Source organism: Sapajus apella, unplaced genomic scaffold (genome assembly GCF_009761245.1).
Source record: "Sapajus apella isolate SASKATOON/1434 unplaced genomic scaffold, GSC_monkey_1.0 scaffold85, whole genome shotgun sequence".
In the NCBI taxonomy this organism is placed as follows: domain Eukaryota; kingdom Metazoa; phylum Chordata; class Mammalia; order Primates; family Cebidae; genus Sapajus; species Sapajus apella.
Genome location: NW_022437025.1, coordinates 1,760,564 through 1,785,993, shown reverse-complemented (window position 1 = coordinate 1,785,993; position 25,430 = coordinate 1,760,564). Strand labels below are relative to the sequence as shown.

The following is a 25,430-nucleotide window of genomic DNA, read 5'->3' as shown; positions in this document are numbered from 1 at the left end:
GAAATTAGATAACATAACCAAATTTTCTACCATTTTGGGGGGTTTCTTCGATCCATATAAACCATCTTTTGGCCCAAGTTGAGAGGTGAATATCTCACTGTTTTTATTTCAGCACATAATTAACCAGTTGTCCCAGCACTATGTATTAGTAATCAATCCTCCCTTCCTGTGCAATTTCTTTTTTCTTTTTCTTTTTTTTTTTTTTTTTTTGGGAAATGGGAGTCTTACTCTGTCACCCAGGCTGAAGTGCAGTGATGCAATTTTGGCTCACTGCAACCTCTGCCTCCCGAGCTCTAACGATTCTCATGCCTCAGCCTCCTGAGTAGCTGGGATTACATGTGCCTGCCACCACACCCAGCTAATTCTTGTATTGGTAGCAGAGACAAGGTTTTACAGTGTTGGCCAGGCTGATCTTGAACTCCTGATCTCAAGTGATCCACCTGCCTCGGCTTCCCAAAGTTCTGGGATTACAGGCATGAGCCACTGCACTCAGCCCCCTTCTTATGTAATTTCTGATGTGCATTAATCACCATCTCTATAAAAATGGTGATTATTATACAGCTGACCTCCCCACCTACATCCCCTTCTAAGAGAACCTGGTTTCTACTACCAGTCCTGGTACCTAAGTTTGTACTATGTTCCTTTCTTCCTCATCACAGCCCATTAGACAACAAGTAGCCTGTGACTCTCTGGGCTCATTCCCTCCAGATTTTGTGGAGCCTGTTAAGTTCCAGGCACACAGAATGAACCCCACCAAGAGACAAGGCCATCTCAGAGCTAAAGCTCCAGGGAGGGAAGAGAAGCCATAAACGTGCAGACAAGGCCAGGTGTCTGCAGAAGAATAGAGCACAGGGGCAAAGTCACAAGGACATGAGACCACAGAGCTCCCTGGGAAACAAAGGACAAGGATGACCATGCCTGAGATTCCCAGTTCAGTCCCTGGAGGGCACCAGAGCCCCAAAATAGGTAAAGCAGAAACTGCCAGAACTACAAGTAGAAAAACAGCACATCCACAGTCCCATGGGAGATTTTCACACACCTCTCAGCAGCTAATAGAACAAGCAAGAAACAAATCAGTAAGGTTATACCATCAAATAGCAAAAGACATGAGGAAGCCAGATTACCTGCAATATTTTTAGAAAATGCTAGAAGCATTTTGTCTATATAAAGCAACAAGGGTTCTTAACATTCCTTTCCATAACACAGAAAAGGTGACAACAAAAATCTCCACAACAGAAAATTACTAGACCACAGTTATCTAAAGAGAAGACCAGTGAGAGCCAGGTATGCCAGGGAGATGGTGAAGCTCCCAGATGCAACAAAATCCAGTTTTCTTTGTAGTGTAATACCTAAAACATACAGTTATCTTCTGTTTCCAAGATTGAGCTTAATCTTTTGATTGACCAGCCTGGCCAACATGGTGAAACCCCGTCTCTACTAAAAATACAAAAATTAGCTGGGCATGGTGGCGTGCACCTGTAATCCCAGCTACTTGGGAGGCTGAGACAGGAAAATCACTTGACTCTGGGAAGCGGAGGTTGCAGTGAGCTAAGATCGCACCACTGGACTCCAGCCTGTGTAACAGAGCAAGGCTCCAACTCCAGGGAGAGAAAAAGGATAGGAATAAAGGAATAAAGGGTAGAAAAATAAAAGTACCAGATTCACAGGTCCCATGCTCAGCCCACTCCATTGCAGGAGCTATCTCTTCTTCACGTCTCTGTCCTTCCAAAACAACATTCACCACCTTCTGTCAAACTCTCATCATGGGGTGTTGCATGCCAAGTGCTGGAGAATCAAAAATGGACCCAAGAGCTCCACTCGGAGCAAGGGCTCAGCACTGCTTGGAGACCTACTGCACACAGAGTTTCCCCTGCAAACTCTGTCTGCCAGGAGCAATGAATACAACCAGTGTCCAGACCTGGGCTCCTACATATCATTCTGTACTCAAAGAACTTAGGCCTTCTCTGAGAAATCACTGATGCTAGAGTTGGAGAGAAAAAAAAAAAAAAAACACAGTACAAGATGAGCCTGGAACATCCTGTAGTACCAGAACATAAGGAAGTGCTCAAAGGCTGACAGTGATGTCAAAGAGATATAGCTTAAAGGAACTTAATGGGACTTCCCGTGGTCAAATTTGAGACAATGTGAAGATTTAAAAAACTAGTGGCTGAAATACATAACTTATTTTTTTTGCAGGGGGAGCTCAGAAAAATGACAGCTAAAAGGTAGAAAGTACAGTAATAGCCAGTTACCATTTAACAAGTCCATGATTAATCATCAAGGGCTACTAAAGCCATGGCTGTTGGGGACAGGTAAGGTGGTTCACACTTGTAATCCCAATGCTTTGGGAGGCCAAGGCAGGAAGATCACTTGAGCCTAAAAGTTTGAGCCTGGAGTGAGCTATGACTGTGCCACTGTACTCCAGCCTGGACAGAGAAACAGACCCAAGATCCTATCTCAAAACAACAAGAACGAAAGCTACACTGTTGGGACAGACTCCAAGCATGGCCCCACAGGTCCCTCATTAGTGACAATAGGGACCTGTGCCTTTCCACAGAGAGGTCCAGTGGCCGTCACCTACCAAGGGTAGGTCAGCTGACACATAAGCTCCTCCTGATGCAGTCTGACTAGCACTCTGTCCTTCCCTCACTTCTCTTTGTTCTGCTCACTTCCTTTGATCTCTTTCCTTTTTAAGATTATCTGAATCTCCTTCCAGTTGGAGGGTAGCTACCTAAGCTCAACTCCTTCTGAACTGCTTTTCAAATGTATAATATCTTTTCCACTCTAATGCCTTCATGGAAATAAAAAAAGTATATTATCAGTCTTCTGAAGTAGGCTTGCTTATACCTCCTACCCTACAACCCACAATAACTCCTAGAGAAGCAGACTGGTGAGATGAGCCAGGCCACTGCCCAGCCTAGGCTGGTGCAACACACTCCCTTCTTCTGCACACAGATCTTTAGTAAAGGGCCAAAGCTACCTTTCATGGTTCCAATTTTGAGATCCAACCTGGCCTTTCTGACCTAGGTCTGATCATGAGAGAGCTAAAGCGGTCATGAGGAATTGGGGGTTGGGAGTGCTGTTCTAGACTAGAGGAACCTGATGAGGCACAACCACCAGATGCAAAGCATGCATCTCAACCCCAAACAGCAGAAAAAAGTAGGTATGGGGCCTGCTGGGGACATGCCCCCATACCTACTTTTAGCACAGTAGACCTTGTTACTAATGTGATGTTTCCTGAAATGTGGCTGGGTGCTGAATCAGTAAGGACACTGTCCTCGTTCTGATGTATTTGGGGGTAAAGTGCCATGACAGCTACCAGCTATCATGTAACAAACGGGATGGAGGCTAGGCACAGTGGTTCATCCCTGTATTCCCAGCACTTTGGGAGACCGAAGTAGGCAGATCACAAGGTCAAGAGATCAAGACCATCCTGGCCAAAATGGTAAAACCCTGCCTCTACAAAAAATACAAAAATTAGCTGGGTGTGGTGGTGGGCACCTGTAGGCGCCCAGCTACTCAGGAGGCTGAGACAAGAGAATCGCTTAAACCCAGGAGGTGGAGGTTCCAGTGAGCTGAGATCGCGCCAATGCACTACAGCCTGGTGACAGAGTGAGACTCCATCTCAAAAAAAAAACAGAAAAAAGAGAGAGAGATAGAACAGGTAGAACAAGATGTTTCAAGGTGGAGAATGTAGATGAGGGGGATGGGTGTCTTCTGTACTGTTTGACTTGAAAGTTTTTTAAATAGATAAATTAAAAATAAATATCCTGTATGAAATGTCTGTAAAAAATAAATAAATAAATAAATAAAAATAGATCAAATATTTCACATACACACACAAAAGCTAGAATCCAAGTATACCCATTTGGCATTATATTTTCAAAACTGAGGGAATACCTGAGGACATGAAAACACTTTAAAACAGGTACAAAACTATTAAAATTAAATAACCAAATATTAGGTGGTGGCAGGTTTAATAACTGGTCAAACAGGAAGGTTTTCAGGAAGCAGCTATAGAAAAAAACCAAGGGAATAAGGGTTGAGACAACAAAAACTTGGGTTTTAAAAGTGACGATATAACAACTGCTAATACAAGTGTTTGGTATTAACTTGTATTAAGACCTTTCCATCCAGGTGATGGTATCATCTTCCTCATTTTCATACACAGGAAAACTGAGGCTTAGCGAGATTAAGTTCATTATCAAGATCAGCCAGCTGAACTAGAGCTGAGTCCTGGCAGGCTGATTCCTGAGTCCCAGCCTCAACTGCAGAGAGTTGCAAGACAGTGCCATAAGCACAATAGTGAAAGCACTTAGCCACAGTGCACAGTCAAGGAGTAAAGCAAAGAAAGTGAGACATGAGGCCAGGCACGGTGGCTCACACCTCTGATCTCAGCACTTTGGGAGGCCAAAGCAGGTTGATCACTTGAGGTCAGGAGTTCAAGACCAGCCTGGCCAACATGGTGAAACCTCGCCTCTACTAAAAATAAAAAAATTAGCCGGGCATGGTGGCACACACCCATAATCCTAGCTACTCAGGAGACTGAGGCAGAAGGACTGCTTGAACCCAGGAAGCAGAGGCTGCAGTGAGCTGAGATTGTGCCACTGCACTCCAGCCTGGGTGACAGAGGTGAGGGAAAGGAAAAAGTAAAGGAAGAAGAGAGAGCAAGAGAGAGAGAGAGAGAGAGAGAAATAAAAATGGCAGTATAACTGAATGTCAGAGAAGCTGTTGTAGACTACAGAAATTACTTAACTCCAACGCAGGGGAAAGATGCAATGATATTAAAGTTGGGCCAGGACGAGGTGGCTCACGCCTGTAATCCCAGCACTCTGGGAGGTTGAGGCAGGCAGATCACTGGGCAGGCGGCCCAGGAGTCTGAGACCAGCTGGGCAACACAGCAAAACCCTGTCTCTACAAAAAAATACAAAAATTTGCCAGGTGTGGTGGCACACACCTGTAGTCCCAGTTACTCGGGAGGCTGAGATGGGAAAATCACCTGAGCCTAGAAGGCAGAGGTTGCAATGAGCCAAGATTGTGCCACTGCACTTCAGTCTGGGTGATGAAGCAAGACTCTGTCCCCAAAAAAAGAAGAAATTAAAAGTAATGAAGCCTAATACGAAGAAGGAGACTTTCAAAAGACTACTTCAGTTTCACAGGTATGAGGGGCTAAAAGCTAAAGACGGCATCACATAAACAAGTAAATATCCCCAGACACTAAAAAGGAAATCAGTAAGAGCTGCTTGTGTGCCACACAGACAAATGACATGGGAGTCATAAGGTCTGTTTGTGGGACTGTGCCTGGTTTTAGAAAGCTTAGAAGGAAGTAGCAACCCTTCACACACACACATGTGTGCCTGCATCCAGGCTGCAGAGGCTTGAAGGTCCATCCTCAAACAAAGGAGGGGGGGCAGCTTCTATCTCAACCTCCATTTTTTTTTTCCACATTCTGACCAAGCCTAGAGGCTCTGGGGTATACCCTTGGGTTCCTATAGCCCCTTGGAAAGGAGTCCCCAAATTCTGGCAAGCCAAGGATGCCAAAGGTTTTCCATGAAGACAGAGCTGAAGCCAGGCCATAGGCTCTTCTGCCACAACTCGTGCAGAGCACACATGTACTCCTGTGCCTCACAAGACAAGATGCCAGGGCAGGACTCAGGCAAGGGCACCCAGGACTCAACAGAGGCCTATTCAACCTCAGCCTGGCCCCTGTAACATCTGTATCTGCCAGAGGCACACTGTACCCCACTCCCAGTAGCCACTTGCTCCCGCAGCCAGCTGACAAGCCTGTGTGGCCATGCAGTACAAAGACAGGCTCATAGCAAGGGCAGCAATGCTGCCCCCACAGGAGATCAGGCCTCCAGCCAGAGACCAGGAGGGGACATGTATACAAGGACCACCAAGGGGCCATACCAGACTGACTGGTTGGCAATATTGGACTGGAGCAGTGTCCTGGTCTGGCCTGGCTTTAGCCACCACATTTCCAGAGGGTACGCAGATAAGATCATGGGGTAACACTAACTTGCTCAGCTCTAACTCTGCACTCGCCACATTGCAACTTGCTCAAACTAAATTCCAACTTCACTCTAGAAGAACTTTCAGAAAAACCTCAAGCCACATTATCTTTTACTTTTCCTCTAAAAACACATTTATGGGTTTTTATTTGCTCTGTATCAGGAACATATTACTTTTTTTTTTTTTTTTTTTAAGATGGAGTTTCGCTGTTCTTGTCCAGGCTGGAGTGCAATGGTGCGATCTTAGCTCACCGAAACCTCCGTCTCCTGGGTTCTAGTGATTCTCCTGCCTCAGCCTCCAGAGTGGCTGAAATTATAGGCATGCGCCACCACATCCAGCTAATTTTGTATTTTTAGTAGTAATTTTGTATTTTTAGTTTCACCACGTTGGTCAGACTAGTCTCAAACTCCTGACGTCAAGTGATCCACCTGCCTCAGCTTCCCAAAGTGCTACAGGTATAAGCCACCACACCAGGCCTTACATTCTTAATATGTTATGTCAGCTGCTCCATGTAAAAATCCACTTATCGGCCAGGCGTGGTAGCTCATGCCTGTAATCCCAGCGCTTTTGGAGGCTAAGGCAGGTGGATCACAAGGTCAGGAGTTCAAGACCAGACTGGCCAACATGATGAAACCCTGTCTCTACTAAAAAATACAAAAATTAGCTGGGCATGGTGGCTCGTGCCTGTAATCCCAGCTACTTGGGAGGTTGAGATAGAGGAATTGCTTGAACCAGGACCCAGGAGGCAGAGGTTACACTGAGCCAAGATCACGCCACTGCACTCTGGCCTGGGCTACACAGCAAGACTTCATCTCAAAAAAAAAAAAAAAAATCCACTTATCTACTCAAGCTTCATAAGACAAAGATGATCATTTCCAGTGTTCTCCATCTTCCCAGAGGCCTAATAAAATTCACTTGGACATTTTTACAACTTAAACTTAGCACAAAACACTCTGCAAATCATGCTGAAATAAGCAATCATTATAACTAAGTCATGAACTATTTATCATAAAACCAGAAATTATACAAGGCAAAAGTCATGTCTCCCTTATCACTAATTCAATCAGATGAAGTACGTATTTGAGTTGGATATAAAAAGCAATGACAACATGTCACATTTGAATCAATCACTAACTTTAGGTAAAGCTGCAAATACGAACCACAGCAGGGTTATTTAGAAAGAGTAAGAAAGAAGCCTGGAGATGAGAAAGATTAAGAGCAGAAGAGAAAGTTGGAAAAACAGCCCAAAGAACACAGTACCTTTAAGTTTGGTATAGCTGTGAAGGAGTGGATCTGCAGAAACCATGCAAGGCCACCAAGGATAACCCGACACTTTGGACCACACCAAATCACCGACGTTGTATTTCAACAGGTGGTCTTTGTCTCTGCCAGTGTTTGGACAAGACTCTTTCTTAGCTGGAATCTGAAAATGAACAACAAAAAACAAACACTAACACATCCAATCACTACCCCTATATCCAGAAGACAAGGATTCATCAGGCTGAAATGTCCAAATACACATGATTCCCAAAAATAGAGTGTGCTCCCTTGCTGTGTTTTAGATGATAGCCTCAATATCACTTCATCAAAATTTTGTCTCTCACTCTCAGCTAAAGGATCAGGACAGTGCATAGCATACAAAAGCCATTCAACATTACAAAGATCTAGGGCTGGGCGCGGTGGCTCAAGCCTGTAATCCCAGCACTTTGGGAGGCCGAGGCGGGTGGATCACGAGGTCAAGAGATCGAGACCATCCTGGTCAACATGGTGAAACCCCGTCTCTACTAAAAATACAAAAAATTAGCTGGGCATGGTGGCACGTGCCTGTAATCCCAGCGAGTCAGGAGGCTGGGGCAGGAGAATTGCCTGAACCCGGGAGGCGGAGGTTGCGGTGAGCTGAGATCGCGCCATTGCACTCCAGCCTGGGTAACAAGAGCGAAACTCCGTCCCCAAAAAAAAAAAAAAAAAAAAAAAAAAAATTACAAAGATCTCTGTATAAATCTATCTCCCTGGCCTAGTATTTTTCTTTTTCGAGACAGAGTTTCACTCTTGTTGCCCAGGCTGGAGTGCAATGGTGCGAGCTCAGCTCACCGCAACCTCTACCTCCTGGATTCAAGCGATTCTCCTGCCTCAGCCTCCTGAGTAGCTAGGATGACAGACATGCACCACCATGCCCGGCTAATTTTGTATTTTTAGTAGAGATGGGGTTTCTCCATGTTGGTCAGGCTGGTTTCGAACTCCCGACCTCAGGTAATCCACCTGCCTTGGCCTCCCAAAGTGCTGGGATTATAGGCATGAGCCACCGTGCCTGGCCCCTGGCCTAGTATTAATAGATGGTTTTAATGGTGCTTTAGTCAACTGGTCAAAAAGGAATTCTCACAGAATCCCAAATCCATACTGACCCCTGCCCTCAGTCATGTGTGACGATTGGTTCTCAGCAGCCCAGGTGTCACCAACATGAACTGTCCTAGTGTGGTGAGGGCAAGGACACCAGAAGGAGTAGGAGCAAGTCCCAGTTCCATCACATGGAATCTGAGTTCTTGGGCTCTCTGAGCCTCAATTTCTCCACCTCCAGAACATGGATAGGTTGTGGCTGAACATTCCACCAAGAACAAACTCCTCCACACAAGCCACTCACAGTTCTACTCTCCAGTGGGAACGAGTGCAGCCAGCATGGCCCCAGTCCTCCAAGGGTGAATCCCTGGCCTTGCTCCTCAGAGCACTATGCACATAAGTAGACTGTTCCACTGCCTCAGGCCTCAATTGTCTCATCTGTGAGCTGAGGATGACGGCCCTAAACCTTGCCACAAGCATGCTGGTGACGGCTGGCATGAGCTGCCACATGACGCATTTCCATGTTTTTTTGATCCTCCTACCTCAGCCTCCCTAGTGGCTGGGACCACAGATGGTATCACCATGCCCAGCTAATTTTATTTTTTTTTGTAGGGACAAGGTCTCACTATGTTGCCCAGGCTGGTCTTGAACTCCTGAGCTCAAGCAATCCTCCTACTTCCCGAAGTGCTGTGATTACAGGAGTGAGCCACTGCACCAGGCCTGACATACTTTCAGAACAGCTACCAGATACTGCACAGCAACCCAGGTTTACATTTATTGACCCCACTCTGCAGATGTAGAGTCAAAATCAGGTGAGTTACCCAAGTTTTAACAAAACCAAGGGACAGAGCTAGGAATAAAAACCAGCGTTTTTTGTTTAGTTTATTTTTTTTCAGTTGCAAGAGAAAGAAACAGCCAGCTCTGATGCAGGAACACTGTTTGAGGCCAGGAGTTCAAGAACAGCCTATGCAATATAGCAAGAGCCTGTCTCAAAACAAAACGGCTAGGTCTCGGACAACTTGCACAGGCCTCTTCCCATGCAAAAGCATGAGGTTCAATACAGCCACGGGCACTTCAAAAAATCTTTCTAGGCTGGGCACAGCAGCTCACACCTATAACCCAAGCACTTCAGGAGGCAGAGGTGGGAGGATCTCTTGAGCCCAGGAGTTTGAGACCAGCCTGGGGAACATAGCAAGACCCCATCTCTACAAAAAATGAAAAATTAGCTGGGCACATAGTGGGTGCACACCTGTGGTCCCAGCTACTCAGGAGGCTGAGGTAGGAGGATCACCCAAGCCTAAGAGGTAAAGTCTATTGTGAGCCATGATCACACGACTGCTCTCTAGCTTGGACAACAGAGACCCTATCTAAAAAATAATAAAAATAAAAACTGCCACCACAATTACATGAGCAACAATTAAACAACTCCTGAGTACTCAAAATTTTTTTATCCCTCAAAGCTCTTCATTATTTTAACAATTTCAAGGAGCTGCAACCAAAGAGAAATACCGTGTCAACCACCAGATGAACAGAGACTGCTGTCCCTTCAAGAGTTCCTTCCTTCTGCCAAAGCCATGGCCCCTCAGTTGTTTCATATGTGTTAGGGCCATCCTGAGTGCCACGTGAAGGCATGGCAACACCAACCACCAGGCAGAATGGAGCAGCACTACCACCTTTTTCCATCTCAAGTTAGGGTGAGGAAACACTCATTCACTTGTGTTCAACATTCGGGGCTCTGCAATGGGAACCAAGAACAGGAGGCAAAAAACACATCCCTAGGCCTCGGGAGGCAGGCCATCTGCTGGACCACCTGGCTGAGGAGACAATAAGTGGACTCTAGACCATAGGGGAAGGACAGCAGGAGCACCTCTGCACAGCCCTGCTTCCCACTCATCAGATGGTACAGACTTAAGAAGTCGTACTCTAGAGCCCAGCATGTCTCCACTGACCACATCAGGCTAAAGAACACCTTGGAGATGAGATCCATGAAAAGAGTGTGGCCTGACGTTGTCGAGCAAGGGCTCTGAAACTGGCAGACCTGCGTTCAGAAACAGGTTTGCCTCTTGTTAGCCATTTGAATCTTGAAAACTTAGTTCACCTCTCTAGACCTCTCAACTGGCTCAGCAGCCAGCTGAGAACTGAGGAAGCAGTGCCAGAACATCCTAGATGTCCTGCTCCAACCCACAGCCAGGGCTCAGGCAAGCAGCTGGAAGTACAAGGCCTGTCCTCCCCTCCTCCACCCACCCCAGTACTCATGCAGGTACCCTCAAGAGATGCCCATGCTCACTGCTCAAGGTCATGTGACCCTTGACAGAATGTCTCCTAAATACCTTTTTATCTGAAGGACTTGAGATCTTAGACACCAGAGCTGCTTCAACAAGGCCCTGCTCCAGCAAGGAGTCATATTTTATGCTCCTCTTCCTGTTCCTTCTCGCCTTGTTTTCTGGTTTTTGTCCATTTTCTTCTGACTGAGATACATCAGCAGCACTGTCACCACAAATGGAAGATTCAAAGAGAGGCTTCCCATTCATGTATGTTTTGGTGATTTTCAGCTTAATTTCTGGAGAGCCATTTTTGATAGGGGTAGTGTTAGGTGGTGTCCCAATCCCTTTCATTTCCGGGGACTCAAAACGCAATTTGGCATCATGTGCGCCAGGTTCTCCATTAAACACCCGGGAAGTAAGATCTTTCAGCTTGTCGGCTGGAATAAAGGGCAGGGCGTCATGGCCGTTAAACTTCTGCATGACCCCCTCCTGCAGGCTGCTGGAGAGCTGGGCTTTGCTGAGGAACACAGAACACTCGCGATTCACCTCGCAGCTCGGAGTCTTCCCGTTGGTACTGCCGAGGATTTCTGGTGTCTGCTTCATCTTTATGCACTTTACAACACTCTGAACAGAAAGGGGACTCTGCTTGATGCTAAATTCCATCCAGCCCAGATGCTTCCGTTCTTAGAACACTATGGTATTTTAAAAAGAAAAAGCAACATGTTACATTTAAAATCCAGGATAGGTATGCGAGGACCTCTACAGCTTTGTGGGGTCTGGTTTTCTCTACAAGCAATTTATCACATTTTTATAATAATTCACATCACAGGAGACAGTTTTAGTATCACAAAAATTACACAGAATCACAAAATGATAAAGCTGAAAGAAAAGAACAAGGAATCATTTTTTAAAGGAAGAACACAAAAGTCAGTCAAGACAGCAAACTCCAGTCATACCACTAAAAATCACAGCATGGCCAGGGACACATAATTTATCAATCATCCCTAAAACACAGATTTCCACTTGTTCACAGTGGAATCAAAATATGTGTGAGGTGGCTGGCATAATTCCAGGCCTATGCAAAAGGACAACAAGGAACAGCATAAAAGCAAAATCAATACTAACAGGAAAAGAGCTCATCCCAGTCCCTCCTGTTACAGCTGTGGACTCAGGCAAAGGCTCAGAACGTGCCCAAAATGACACAGTCAGCAAAGTTTAAAACCAGATATTCCAACTCCAAGCACAGGATTAGCTCCAGGTTGATGGAAATAAGAAGCAGAAAGCCAAGAGTCACCAAGGGTGAAAGCATTCCTGGTCAGGTTTGGCTGTGCTCAAGCCAGTGTTCTTGTCTCAGTCCACTACCCTCCTCCATGTTCAGGCCCAAATTCAACATGAAAGAACACAGCAGTAACATGACACTTTTTAGCTACTACCTGAACATTAACTAGTTGAGGACAACACTGCTGAGCCACAACACAGGTTACTTTGCCAGTGCGCCACACTGGCCAACGAGGCCCAAGTGCAGAAGAGAGCAGTTCAGGAAGGCGACTATGGCTGCAGTGTGGTGGTGTGGGGTCTTCACTGCAAAGCTATATTCCCTAACCTGAGACACCTCCTGAAAGGGCCAGAGCCCCAAAACACAGCTGGGAATAAGGAACAGGTAGGCGTGCCCCAGCTGGGAAGGCATCTCTCAAGCGTACACCATCACAAACTCCGAGAGCCCTCTGAAAAGGCAGAAACCAACAGCATCAGACACTGGGAAAAAGCTGAGCACAGTAAGGACTACAGATGCCGGTGGATTAGAGCAGCAGTTCTCAAATGGGAGGGTTTTGTTCCCCAGGGACACTTAGCCTCATCTGGAGACATTTTTCATTATTACTAGGGGGTGGCCCCTGACCTATGCTGGGTCGTGGTCATGGATGCTGCTACATTATCTCCTGCAATGCACAGGATGCCCAGGCAGCAGGGCTATATGGCCCAAGATGTAGACACACTTGATGTGCAGCAATAGGGGGATGCTGGTGTCTACAACTTACAGGCTCCACAGAAAGCAGACAACTGAGGAAGGAGACAGGAAGAAAAGTGCAAACATAAAACCTTTAAAACATAAAAGTCCCAGTTTGGCTTCATCACCCTGGACAACCTTTAACACCAAAACACACCCAAATGTGTTTTGTCTAACCCGCATAATTTCTTAAAAAGGTAGATCAAAGTCAGTTCCTCTTCCAGATCATATCATACCAACTGTCCCACAGGTAAAAACTATAACCCTGGACAAAATATAAAAAACCACCTCCTGAAGGAACTGAGAGCAACCAAAAGCAGGGAGAAAATGGATGGAACCAAAGCTTGAAAGAAAGGGAACAGCACTGGGTGAACTCCATTTTTAAATGTGACTGAAGAGAGTCTGAAGCAACTGTAACAGCTATAAAATAAGGGGGTATATCGAGAGAATCCCAGAGGGGAGCCTCAAATTCTGCATATAAACTCTGCCCAAATTCCAGGCTGATTCCAAGCAGCCCAGCTTATGAAATAACTGAAAGCAGATTCCAGCTGCTGGACAAAAAAAAAAAAAGATGGCACAAAGATGAAGCCATCTTAAAGGGACTATGACCAGGTTTTCGGAGGCTGAGGCAGGAGGATCGTTCAGTTCAGGAGTTTGAGACCAGCCTGGGCAACACAGTGAGACCCCATCACTACAAAACATACAAAAATTAGCCAGGCGTGGTGATGTGTGTCTGTAATCCCTGCTACTTGAGAGGCTCAAGTGGGAAGATTACTTGAGTCCAAGAAATCAAGGCCATAGTGAGTTATGATTGCACCACTGTGCTACAACCTGGATTACAGAGCAAGACTATACAGAGAAAACAAAAAAAGAAACAAAGCCTCACCGATCTGTAAAACAATATTAAAGGGTCTGGAGTTCCTCCCAGAAGGAGAGGGGAAAAAAAAGGCGGAAAAAAGGCAGAAAAAATATTTGGAGAAAACAGTGGCCCTCTAAAAGTTCCTCAATTTGGTAAGACATAAATGTACAGATTCAAGAAGTTCAGCAGCTGGGTGAGGTGGCTCATATCTGTAATCCCAGTACTTTGGGAGGCCAAGGCAGGTGGATCACTTGAGGTCAGGAGTTCAAGACCAGCCTGGCCAACATGGTGAAACCCCAACTCTACTAAAAATACAAAAATCAGCCAGGCACGGTGGCACACACCTGTAATCCCAGCTATTTAGGACACTAAGGCAGGAAAATTGCTTGAACCCAGGAGGCAGAAGCTGCAGTGAGCAAACACTGTGCCACTGCACTCCAGCCTGGGTGACAGACTGAGACTCCATCTCAAAAATAAATAAATAAAAATAAAATTGTTTGTAGAGATGGAGACTTGTCATGTTGACCAGGCTAGTCTCCTGGCTTTAAGCAATCCTACCTCGGCATCCCAAAGTGCTGGGACTACAAGCATGAGCCCCCGTACCCTGCCAAACAATTTTTTTTTTCCCCTTGAGACAGGATCTCACTATCACCCAAGCTGGAGTGAAGGGCAATGGCACAATATCAGCTTACTGCAACCTCTACCTTCAGGGCTCAAGCAATCCTCCCACCTATAGCTGAAACTACAGGTACACACCACCATGCTCAGCTAACTTTTTAATCCTTTTTTTGTAGAGACGGGTCTCACTATATTGTCCGGGCTGGTCTCTGTGGGTAACCCCCCCCCCACTAAAAATACAAAAAATTTAGCTAGGCGTGGTGGTGCATGTGCATGTCTGTAATTCCAGCTACTTGGGAGGCCGAGGCAAGAGAACTGCTTGAACCAGAGAATCGGAGGCTGCAGTGAGCTGAAACTGAGCCACTGCACTCCAGCCTGGCAACAGAGCGAGACACTGTCTAAAAAAATACAAAAAAAAAACCAAAAAACCACAAAACCTTGTACAAGAATGTTCATAGCAACAATATTCACAATAGCAGAACGCAACTCAAATGTCTATCAACTGATAAATGGTTGAACAAACTGGTCCATCCATGCAATGGATATTTAGTCATAAACAGAAATGATGTCCTGATTTATGCTACAACATAAACATTATGCTAAGTGAAAGAAGATAGATACAAAAGCCACATGCTGTATGATTCCATTTATGTAAAATGTCTAAAATAGGCAAATCCATAAAGACAGAAGTAGAATGACTGCCAGGGGCTGAGAAAGGAGAGGACGGAAAGTGACTGCTTAACAGTGCAGAGTTTTTTACTGAGTTGTTGAAATGTTTAGAAATTAGGTAGCAGCAACTATTGTACAACACTGAACATACCAAAAACACCACAGAATTGTACACTCTAAAATGGTTTAACAACAAATGTTATGTGAATTTTATCTCAATTTAAAAAAGGTTGGCCGGGGGCAGTGGCTCATACCTGTAATCTCAACACGTTGGGAGGCCCAGGCAAGTGAATCACCTAAGGTCAGGAATTCAAGACCAGCCTGACCAACATGGTGAAACCCTGTCTCTATTAAAAATACAAAATTAGCCAGGCATGGTGGTGCATGCCTGTAATCCTGGTTAATTGGGAGGCTAAGGCAGGAGAATGGCTCTAACCCAGGAGGCAGAGGTTGCAGTGAGCTGAGATGGCACCATTGCACTCAAACCTGGGCAACAAGAGCAAAAATCCAACTCCAAAAAAAAAAAAAAAAAAAAAAAATCAAATCTTGGCTGGGCACAGTGGCTCACATCCATAATCCCAGAACTCTGGTTGGCCCAGGCAGGAGGATCCCTTGAGCCCAGGAGTTTGAGACCAGCTTGAGCAACATAGCAAGAACCCCAACTCCACAAAAAAATTTAAAAATTAGCTGGGTATGGTTAGCACATGCCTGTAGTCCCAGCTACTCAGGAAACTAAGGCGGGAGGATCACTTGAGCCCAAGAGGTAGAGGCTGTGAACCTTAATTACACTGATGCACTCCAGCCTGAGTGGCAGAACAAGACCCTGTCTCGAAAACTACTAATATACAGCTGGGCACGGTGGCTCACACCTGTAATCCCAGCAGTTTGAGAGGCCGAGACAGGTGGATCACCTGAGGTCGGGAGTTTGACACTACCTGGCCAACATGGTGAAACTCCATCTCTACTAAAAAAAAAAAAAAAAAAATACAAAATTAGCCAGGCGTGGTGGTACATGCCTGTAATCCCAGCTACTCAGGAGGCTGAGGCAGGAGAACTGCTTGAACCCGGGAGGTGGAGGTTGCCGTGAGCCTAGATCACACCACTGCATTCCAGCCAGGGACACAAGAGCGAGACTCAGTCTCAAAAAAAAAAAGAAAAAAAAAAAAATGTTGCCTCAAACATACTTTAACTACCAGACCACGTATCACCAAACATGAAGGTAAGCTAAGGAAGACATGAAATCCAAAAAACAGATGGTCCATCTCAGAAGATGATGTGAACAGCTGTGCAGCAGAATAGGGAGGAGTCCAAACTGGAGCAGGAAGACAGCTCTGGGAGAAAGGTCATCACAGGGAAAAAAAAAAAAAAAAAAAAGGAAATGACAAATCTAATGTAACTGACCATCTCATAGGCTTTTTATACAGTTCATTTAAAAAACTTTAGGCTGAATTAGTAGCAGATGCATGGAAAATTAAGCCAACAGAAAAACTGTTACCACCAGGAAAACAAAAAGTCATATAAGTAAATATTATCTGTTACAGTGTATGGTTTAGCTGAACAATGTAACAATTTATATTCATTTAAACCAAAATTTGCTATAAAAGTATAGTAAAGACAGCCAACAAAAATTAGCCAGGTGTAGTAGTTCACACTCACACCTGTAATCTCAGCACTTTGGGAGGCTGAAGTAGGACTGCTTGAGCCCAGGACTTGGAGGCTACAGTGAGCTATGATCATGCCGCTGTACTCTACCCTGAGCAAGGGAGCAAGACCTCAGCAATAAAAGGTAAATAAAGATGGCCAACAAATCTTTGTCATTCTTGCCACCAAGAGATGAAGGTCTATTTCTCCACTCCCTTGAGGCCCTCTGTTTTTACCAACAGAACATGGCAAAAGTGGGGACTTGCTATAACTGAGCAAAAGGAATTTAAATTAAAAAAAAAAAAAAAAAAGAACATGTCAAAAGTGATGACAGTTCTCACTCTAGCCTTTAAAACGACCAGCAGGTCTCACTTCCTCATGGAACCAGCCACCATGCTGCAAGGAAGCACAAGCAGCCTCATGGGTTAGACCATACTGGGGAGAAATGAGGCCCATGGCCAAGAGTCCCTACTGAGCTCCCACAGTTGACAGCCAGTACCAACAAGCTGGAATCACATGGAATGGAGGAACAAGCTAACCCTGGCAACCATGTCCCACTTACAAAACTGTAAACAAATACAGGTTGTCATTTCCTCAGCCACTAAGTTCTAGAATAGATCATCAAACCACCACAATATTGGGAATATTGGCAAGAAATCAGGAGGTAACAAGGGAGGTAAGAGGGAGTCAAGTAAGAAAGCTAAATCTTCGTCATCTTCCACAGATAAAACTGAACATACACGAATTTGGGAGTTCTAAAATTAGCAAAATAAGCAAGTTACTTTTTAAAGTATAGATAAATAGAAGCAACAGCTGAAAGGCCAGGCACAGTGGCTCAAGCCTATAATCCCAGAGCTTTCAGAGGCCAAGATGAGTGGATCACTTGAGGCCAGGAGCTCAAGAACCACCCTGGCCAACACAGCGAAACCCCATCTCTACTAAAAATATAAAAATTAGTTGGGCGTGATGGTTCGCACCTGCAATCCCAGCTACACAGGAGGCTGAGACATGAGGATCACCTGAGCCCAGGGAGGCGGAGATTGCAGTGAACTGAGATCACACCACCACACTCCAGCCCTGGCGACAGAGTGAGAGCCTGTCTCAAAAAAAAAAAAAAAAAAGGCAGCAACACCTCAAAGGGCAGAGGTTGCCTTGATGCAAGTCTGAAGGGGAGCAGAGCAGGGACTGTCACCTTTGATTACCAGACTCAAAATGCACAAGTCTTCATTGGAAGTGCTTTAGTTTCACAAAGGAAAAAGGCTGGAAATACGCTTCAACATTTTGGTTCATGAGAGCAGTTATGTTTCCTTCCACTTTTCAGTATTATACAAATTGTTCATAAATATATTTTCTGTTACAGAATTATTAAAAAGAATACTTAAGCTATTCTCCCATAATGATATATCAAATTGCACATCTCTAGAAATAGGATTTATATAAGCTCTAGGCTGGAACTCACACAATTCAGTTTCTCTACATCATTCTTGCACCTGGAACTTTCCCAGGAGGAAGACAGCAGTGAGGGACTGCCTGTATCAAGGCAGCTCTGCAGAACTGGTGCAGAGACCTCTGGGTGGTAACAAAGAGGAGCAGTGCTTGGGTACCAAGGGAGGGAGCAACAGCTCCTATGAGACAGGGCCACCAAGAAGCCAAGAAGGCAGAGCTATGAACAGTGGCCAGGCTCAAGGACCCTTCCAGCACCCAGAGCACACCTCCACACTCCAACATTATGCGTGGCCCCAAGCAGCCACTAGAGAATCCTCAGACGCAGAAATGCAGAGTAAGGACAACGTCCTATCAAAATACATGTAAACAGGGGCCACTGAGGCAGATTTCCTTTATCTCCTATCTCAGAAGTTTATCAACTTACAAGAATGACTAGGGCCCCCTCTCCCAAAGAAAACAGAGAAGGCAATGACCATATTTTATTCTGTTACTATGTCTTCTGAATCAGTAGAGAAGCCTCAATAATGCTCTACTGACCCATAAGCAGGGGCCTGAGATAGGGCACTGGCAATGCCTTATTTCTGCCCTGTACTGAGTTAATCCACTAATTTGTTGAGATGCATACAGCAGCCATGAACATACTGGTATATGAGAAACAGACATCCATTCAGCCTACAAAGGTAGATACTGGACAAACAAGTAGCACTATTATTTGTGTCAAAGGAGTTACAAGCAGTTGAATTTTAAAGGCACACTTCCAGATTTCAAAACTCAATGGAAAAGAACCCAATAAACTGTTAACGCGATACATAATCCCAATTCGTCTTCCACAAATAAAGTATACAATTTACAGATAAAGAACAAGGCCGGGCATGGTGGCTCACACCTGTAATCCCAGCACTTTGGGAGGCCACACTGGGCAGATCACAAGGTCAGGAGATTGAGATCACCCTGGCCAACATGGTGAAATCCCATCTCTACTAAAAACACAAAAATTAGCTGGGTGTGGTGGCGCATGCCTGTAATCCCAGCTACTTGGGAGGCTGAGGCAGGAGAATCACTTGAACCAGGGAGCCGGAGGTTTTGGTGAACCAAGATTGTGCCACTGCACTCCACAGCCTGGGTGACGAAGCAAAACTCCATCTCAAAAAAAAAAAAAAAAAAAAGAGAGAAAAAGGGGCCTCCAGTGGCTCGCACCTGTAATCCCAGTGCTTTCTTTGGGAGGCGAAGGTGTAGCAGATCACTTGAGGTCAGGAGTTCAAGACCAGCTTGGGCAACATGGCAAAACCCCATCTCTACAAAAAATACAAAAACTAGCCAGGCACAGTGGCATGTGCCCAACCTCCCAGCTAATTAGGATGCCGAGGTGGGACGATGGCTGGAACCCAGGAGGCAGAGGTTGCAGTGAGCCAAGATTGTGCCACTGCACTCCAGCCTGGTTGACAGAGCAAGATCCCATCTCCCGAAATAAAAAATAAAAAAAAGTGGGGGTGGCGGTGGGGAAGAAAAACCAAATTTTTATACCTGCAGTTTTCTTGGTAGTCTCATTTCATAAGTTTTCATTTTCGGTAGTGCTGCTTCTGCTGAAACATCATTTTTCTCTCCCACTTAAGAATAAATTGTCTTAAGTTAAACAAGCTCTCATGACAGTTCCAGCCTCTATCCTAGGCTACTGCACAGAAAAACACAAGTGAGGGGCAGCAGCACAGCTCCTGCGTGCGGCTCCACGTGGGCCACACCCGCTCCTCATCGCCGTCTAGGCAGCTCCTTCAGCTCACACATGTTGACCACCCACACATGCAGCTCGCTCTGGGAACACAACCATGGACCAGACACAAGCGTCCTCCTTTCATGGGGCCTTCATTACAGCTGGGAGAGCAGATAGGAACAACAAACAAGGTACAAGGTAGGATCTGGAGAGCGAAGGAGGTACGCTTTTTTTTTTTTTTTTTTTTTTAAAGTCTTGCTCTGTCACCCAGGCTAGAGTGTAGTGGTGTAATCTTGGCTCACTGTAACCGCCACCTTCTGGCCAGGATGGTCTCAAACTCCTGACCTCAAGTGATCTGCCTGCTTCAGCCTCCCAAAGTGCTGGGATTACAGACCTGAGCCACCTCGGCCAAACCTGCAAAGGGGGTACACTTTTAAATGGGAGGAGGGGCATCAAGGTGGGGTTCATTGGAGGTACACTTTTAAATGGGGAAAGGGGCATCAAGGTGGGGTTCATTGAGAAACTGTTACTTGAGCTAAGGAAGTCCACAAATTGTTTTTTTTGTTTTTTTTGTTTTTTTTGAGACAGTCTTGCTCTGTTTCCCAGGCTGTAGCACAGTGGCACAGTGGCACAGTCTTGTCTCACTGCAACCTGCACTTCATGGGTTTAAGCAATTTCCTGCCTCAGCCTCCTGAGTTGCTGGGATAAGAGGCGCACACCACCATGCCCAGCTAATTTTTGTATTTTCAGTAGAGTCGAGATTTCACCATGTTGGCCAGGCTGGTCTCAAGCTCCTGACCTTGTGATCCACCCGCCTCAGCCTCCCAAAGTGCTGGGATTACAGGCATGAGCCACCATGCTGGGCCCCACAATGTTTTATTTATAAGGGGCTTTCTCTTGTTTCTGAACCCTGAAACAGAAGGAAATGTAGATGCATACAGAAAGAATGCTATCTGGACAGTAAATGGCACTGCCATCCATCTGGTTCTGTCAGACAAACACTTAGGGCTATAACTGGCACCAGAACTTCCCCTAATCTCTCCTTATCCCTAACAACACAACTTACCAATTTTACCCCAGAAGCCTTCCTAGCTAGGCCTGTCCACTTCTCCCCACACCCACAATTCCAACACTGGCCAACCACCAAGCTCTTTCACCACGACTGACGCCAACAGCCTCCTAACTGACTTATCAGTCGGGAAACTCAGGCAGTAGCTCTCAACTCAAGGGCATCAGAATCACATGAAGGACATGTTAGAACACAGATTACCAGGCCCCACTCCAGGGTTTATGATGCGGTAGGTCTGAGACCTGAAAATCTGCATTTCTAACTAGCATCCAGGTCATCGATGCAGCTAGTCTGGGCACCAGACTTTGAGAAACACTGGAGACTAAGTTATGGTGCAGTAACAAACCCATAACTGTTTGTTACTTGGCTCAACACAAAGTTTTCTTTCTTGCTGACAGTACATATCCATTTGTTTCCACAATCAGAAACAGGAGAAGGGCTGGGCGCAGTGGCTCACGCCTGTAATCCCAGCACCTTGGGAGGCCAAGGTGGGCGCTCATCACAAGGTCAGGAAATCAAGACCATCCTGGCCAACATGGTGAAACCCCATCTCTACTAAAACACAAAAAATTAGCTGAATGTGATGGTACATGCCTGTAATCCCAGCTACTTGGGAGCCTGAGGCAAGGGAATCGCTTGAAACCCAAGAGGCAGAGGTTGCAGTGAGCCGAGACTGTGCCACTGCACTCCTGCCTGGTGACAGAGCAAGACTCCAGCTCCAAAAAAAAAAAAAAAAAAAAGAAACAGGAGAGAGGGAACATGAAAAAGCACTTGTCTCAGAAGTTACATACCACTGTTCATTGGCTGGAGCAAATCACAGGCCACACCACATTTCAAGGAGACAGGGGTGTCCAATCCAATCAGGGACCCAAAGCAGGGACAATGGAAAGGTTTGCACCTGAACAGAGTAACCACAGATTGGTCTCCTGTACATATTCTTCCCAAACCTTCTCCCAGCACCAACTCAAATCTACAGAGCAATCTTTGGAATCCTCTTTCCAAAGCAAACAGATTCATGTCACACCCTCACCCTTAAAACCTCACACTGCTCTTAATTGGGCCTAAAAGAACTTGCCCAACACCTCCTGCTCCAGCCATACCAGGCTTTTTCCTGCTGTATCATGGAACCTCTGCACAGGTTCTTCCCTCCACCTGACACTCACCCCCAACCCTTCTTCTGCTCTCTGCTGCCTGCTCCAGTGTCTATCCCAGGAAGTCTTTCCCAAAGCTTTGTCAGGTATAACCTCCCTACTACATGCACCTAGATCTTTCCTTCATAACTTGCTTTGTGTGATGAGAAATGCTAAACATAAATGTGGAGAGAATAGTTAGAACCAGGGCTGGGTGTAGTGGCTCACATTTCTAATCCCAGCACTTTGGGAGGTGCAGGCAGAAGGACTACTTGAGTCTAGGAGTTCAAGACCAGCCCAGGCAACATGGCAAAACCCTGTTTCTATTAAAATACACACACACACACACACACACACACACACACACACACAACTAGCCGGGTGTGGTGGCATACACCTGTGTCCCAGCTACTTGGGAGGCTGAGGTGGGAGGATCATTTGAACCTGGGAGGGACCCTATCTCAAAAAAGAAAAAGACTTAGAACTCATGTGCCCATACCACTCTCAACCTAAGCCAGTCCTGATCTAACCACACATAACCTATCCGTCTCCCATAAGATCGTGACACAAATCCCAGATGATGTACCATTTCATCAGTAAATGTATGCATCTTCTAAAAGATAAGAGATATGACTTTAAACAAAACCACTATCACAGTTAAAAATGAAAATAATTCCTCAATAATATAATAATTGTTCCAAATTCTAATTGTCTCAAATATCATAAATAATATTCAGTTGTGTCTCTAACAAACTGGCCTGACACAAACACAGGTAAGCCCTACAATAAAAATTAGTCCTTGTACCTCCAGTCTCTTATCATCAGCCCCCTTCATTTCTCCCTGATGATGAGTATGGGTTACTAGTCTTATAGTTTCCCACATTCTCAATGTTGCCAATGGCAACCCTGTAGTATAGTTCAACATGTTTCTCTCCCCCCCTGTATTTCCCATAGATTGGTTGTTAAACACAGGAGCTTGAATGGACTCAGGTTTGATTTTTTTTTTTTTTTTTTTTGGCAAGAGTGTTTCACAGGTTTTTCAAAGATAAGACCTTTGCTCACTGTCCCTCCCCATTCATCCCATTACAGACCTATAAAACCCATGGGACCAAGGACACAGGTCTTGGCTCATCACTGGCACACAGCTGATACTCAATGAATGAAGAAATATCAGACAGAAGTACACTGCCATGCTGACTTGCAGAAATGTAATGGCTCACTCTTCCATCCACAAATTGACAGCTGTATGTTACAGTTTTCCCTGAGAGGCAAAACAAGTAAGTTCCCAGGGTACAGAATCAGAGTTTCTAACTCCATCGCATACAGCCTTGTGACTTTGGGTCAGTTACTTGACATCACTGGGATTCAATTTCCTGCTGTGAGGATTCAATGAGATGAAGATGCTTTGCTGCTCAAAGATTCATGCAGCAAAGCTCTACAAATATTGCACTAACTCCAAAATTTTGGAGGGGAAAGAACACAGAAGCCTCCTATTTCTAGCACGTATTTTAATCAAAAATATAGGAATTCACATTTTCATGAAATAAAAATCATTAGGAAAACAGAATAATACAAAAAACTATCTCCACTTGTTAACTAAGTGCCTTCCACATCTAGGCACTGAAGACAAATCAAAGGGCCCTCACCTTGAAAAATTCACAACCTGGAGAAGAGAATGCGGCAAGAGCCTGTGCCACATGCTAATTGTCATTAAGAGGGTGCAGTACGCCGGGCGCGGTGGCTCACGCCTGTAATCCCAACACTTTGGGAGGCCGAGGCGGGCGAATCATGAGGTCAAGACATCTAGGACATCCTGGCCAACATAGTGAAACCCCGTCTCTACTAAAATACAAAAAATTAGCTGGGCATGGTGGCTCTACCTGTAGTCCCAGCTGCTCGGGAGACTAAGGCAGGAAAACTGCTTGAACCCGGGAGGGTGAAGGTTGCAGTGAGCCAAGATCATGCCACTGCACTCCAGCCTGGCGCCTGGTGACACAGCGAGACTCTGTCTCACACACACACACAAAAGAGGGCCAAGTACTCACAAAGGCATGACAAACTTGGGAGCAAAAAAATAAAAACTGCATCAAGTGCCATTGGCCCAGGGTCCGCAACATCTAGTTCTGGTAGAAATAGGGAAAGGCTTCACAGAAATGAGGGGTGAGCCAGAAAATCACCACAGCAACACAAAATTAGGTAACTCAGGAAGAAGCAACAGTACATGCAAAGATCCATGGGACAGGGAGCAGCTCCTCACAAGAGCTACAGACAGCATGATGAGATCTCAAAGCAACCACAAAGGACTGGCCAGCAAAGACAAGAGAAAGACAGGCAGAATCACTGGCCAAAGTCACAGAGGGAAGAAAAAATGTACATTTTTAAAAACTGTGTTATATAAGGCCGGGCGTGGTGGCTCACGCCTGTAATCCAAGCACTTTGGAGGCCAAGGTGGGCGGATCACCTGAGGTCGGAAGTTCAAGATCAGCCTGACCAACATGGTGAAACCCTGTCTTTAAAAAAAAAAAAGTGTTATATATTAAATACACACACACACACACACACACAGACACACACACACACACACACACACACACACAGACACACACAGAGGAAAAACGGGCAGGAACCACATGCCATGCTCAAGATCTAGGGCTTTCTCTTCTCAGCAAACAGTGAAACTCCAGGGACACATTTTTAGGCAGGCAGGTGAGATCAGAGCTTCCTTCCAGAAGCAAATAAGGTAGGTCAGAAACAAGGCCCACTTTCTCTTCCACTGGTTCACAGAGAAGTAAAAATGGTACCAGCAACTAATCTTTCCATCTGTAAGGAGGGGAATCAAGGGAATCACTGGGGCCCCTCTCCTCTTCTGCACCACTCTCATGCTGTGGCCCAGCCCCAGCAATGCTGCCTCCGCTTATTCTCTCCCAACTGTCCACACTTCCCCAGCCTCGCCTCCTGTGCGTTGGTAAAGCCATGGTTCTCCAGCCCTGCTACTGATGCATGAGGCTCCTCAGTGACTTCTGCCACCAGGTCATGGCCCTCCACCTTTCCAATTCCACACCAAGACAAACATGCTCACACCACTCCCCTTCATTCACACCATTTCTGGGACATATTATGCCCCCTAAGGCATACAAAGTACTGAGGGCTGTGTCTGCATTCAAACAGTCACTTGAACGCCTAACAGTCACTCAGTACCATTCCAGGTGCTCAAGATGTAACAGCAAGCAAAGCTAAAGGAGAAAAGTCCCTGCCTTCACAGATGACCCAATGCGTCAGGAAGACACATGAAATGCTGAAGGTATGTGATTTGGAGAAAATCTAAGGCAGATAGGGAGTGCCAGATAGCAACAGAGTAATTTTTTAATTTTTTTTTGGCCAGGCATGGTGGCTCACACCTGTAATCCCAACACTTTGGGAGGCCAAGGCAGGAAGATCACTTGAGGTCAGAAGTTCGAGACCAGCTTGGCCAACATGGTGACAACCCATCTCTACTAAAAATACAAAAATTCGCCAAGCGTGGTGGTGGGTGCCTATAGTCCCAGTTACTCGGGAGGCTGAGGCAGGAGAATTGGTTGAACCCAGGAAGTGAAGGTTATGGTGAGCCAAGATTGCACCACTGTACTCCGGCTGGGTGACAGAGTGAGACTCCATCTCAGGAGAGAGAGAGGGGGA

At 45.6% G+C, this 25,430-nt stretch overlaps 1 protein-coding gene across 7 annotated transcripts in view; it reads right to left on the bottom strand.

Annotated features, from left to right (window-relative positions):
- Nucleotides 1–25,430, bottom strand: part of NSD2 (nuclear receptor binding SET domain protein 2) — a 100,043-nt gene that overhangs the window by 67,843 nt on the left and 6,770 nt on the right. For 4 of the 7 annotated variants that reach the window (XM_032253938.1, XM_032253939.1, XM_032253942.1 and 1 more), the window contains 2 exons: nt 10,677–11,302; nt 7,273–7,435 (listed from right to left, as the gene is read on the bottom strand). In XM_032253938.1, coding sequence (XP_032109829.1) covers nt 7,273–7,435; nt 10,677–11,273 — 760 coding nt within the window. In that variant the 5' untranslated portion in view covers nt 11,274–11,302. Of the gene's footprint in view, nt 1–7,272; nt 7,436–10,676; nt 11,303–21,416; nt 22,024–25,430 lie in introns of those variants that run through there. The other 3 variants (XM_032253941.1, XM_032253940.1, XM_032253943.1) reach the window with 3 other exon arrangements.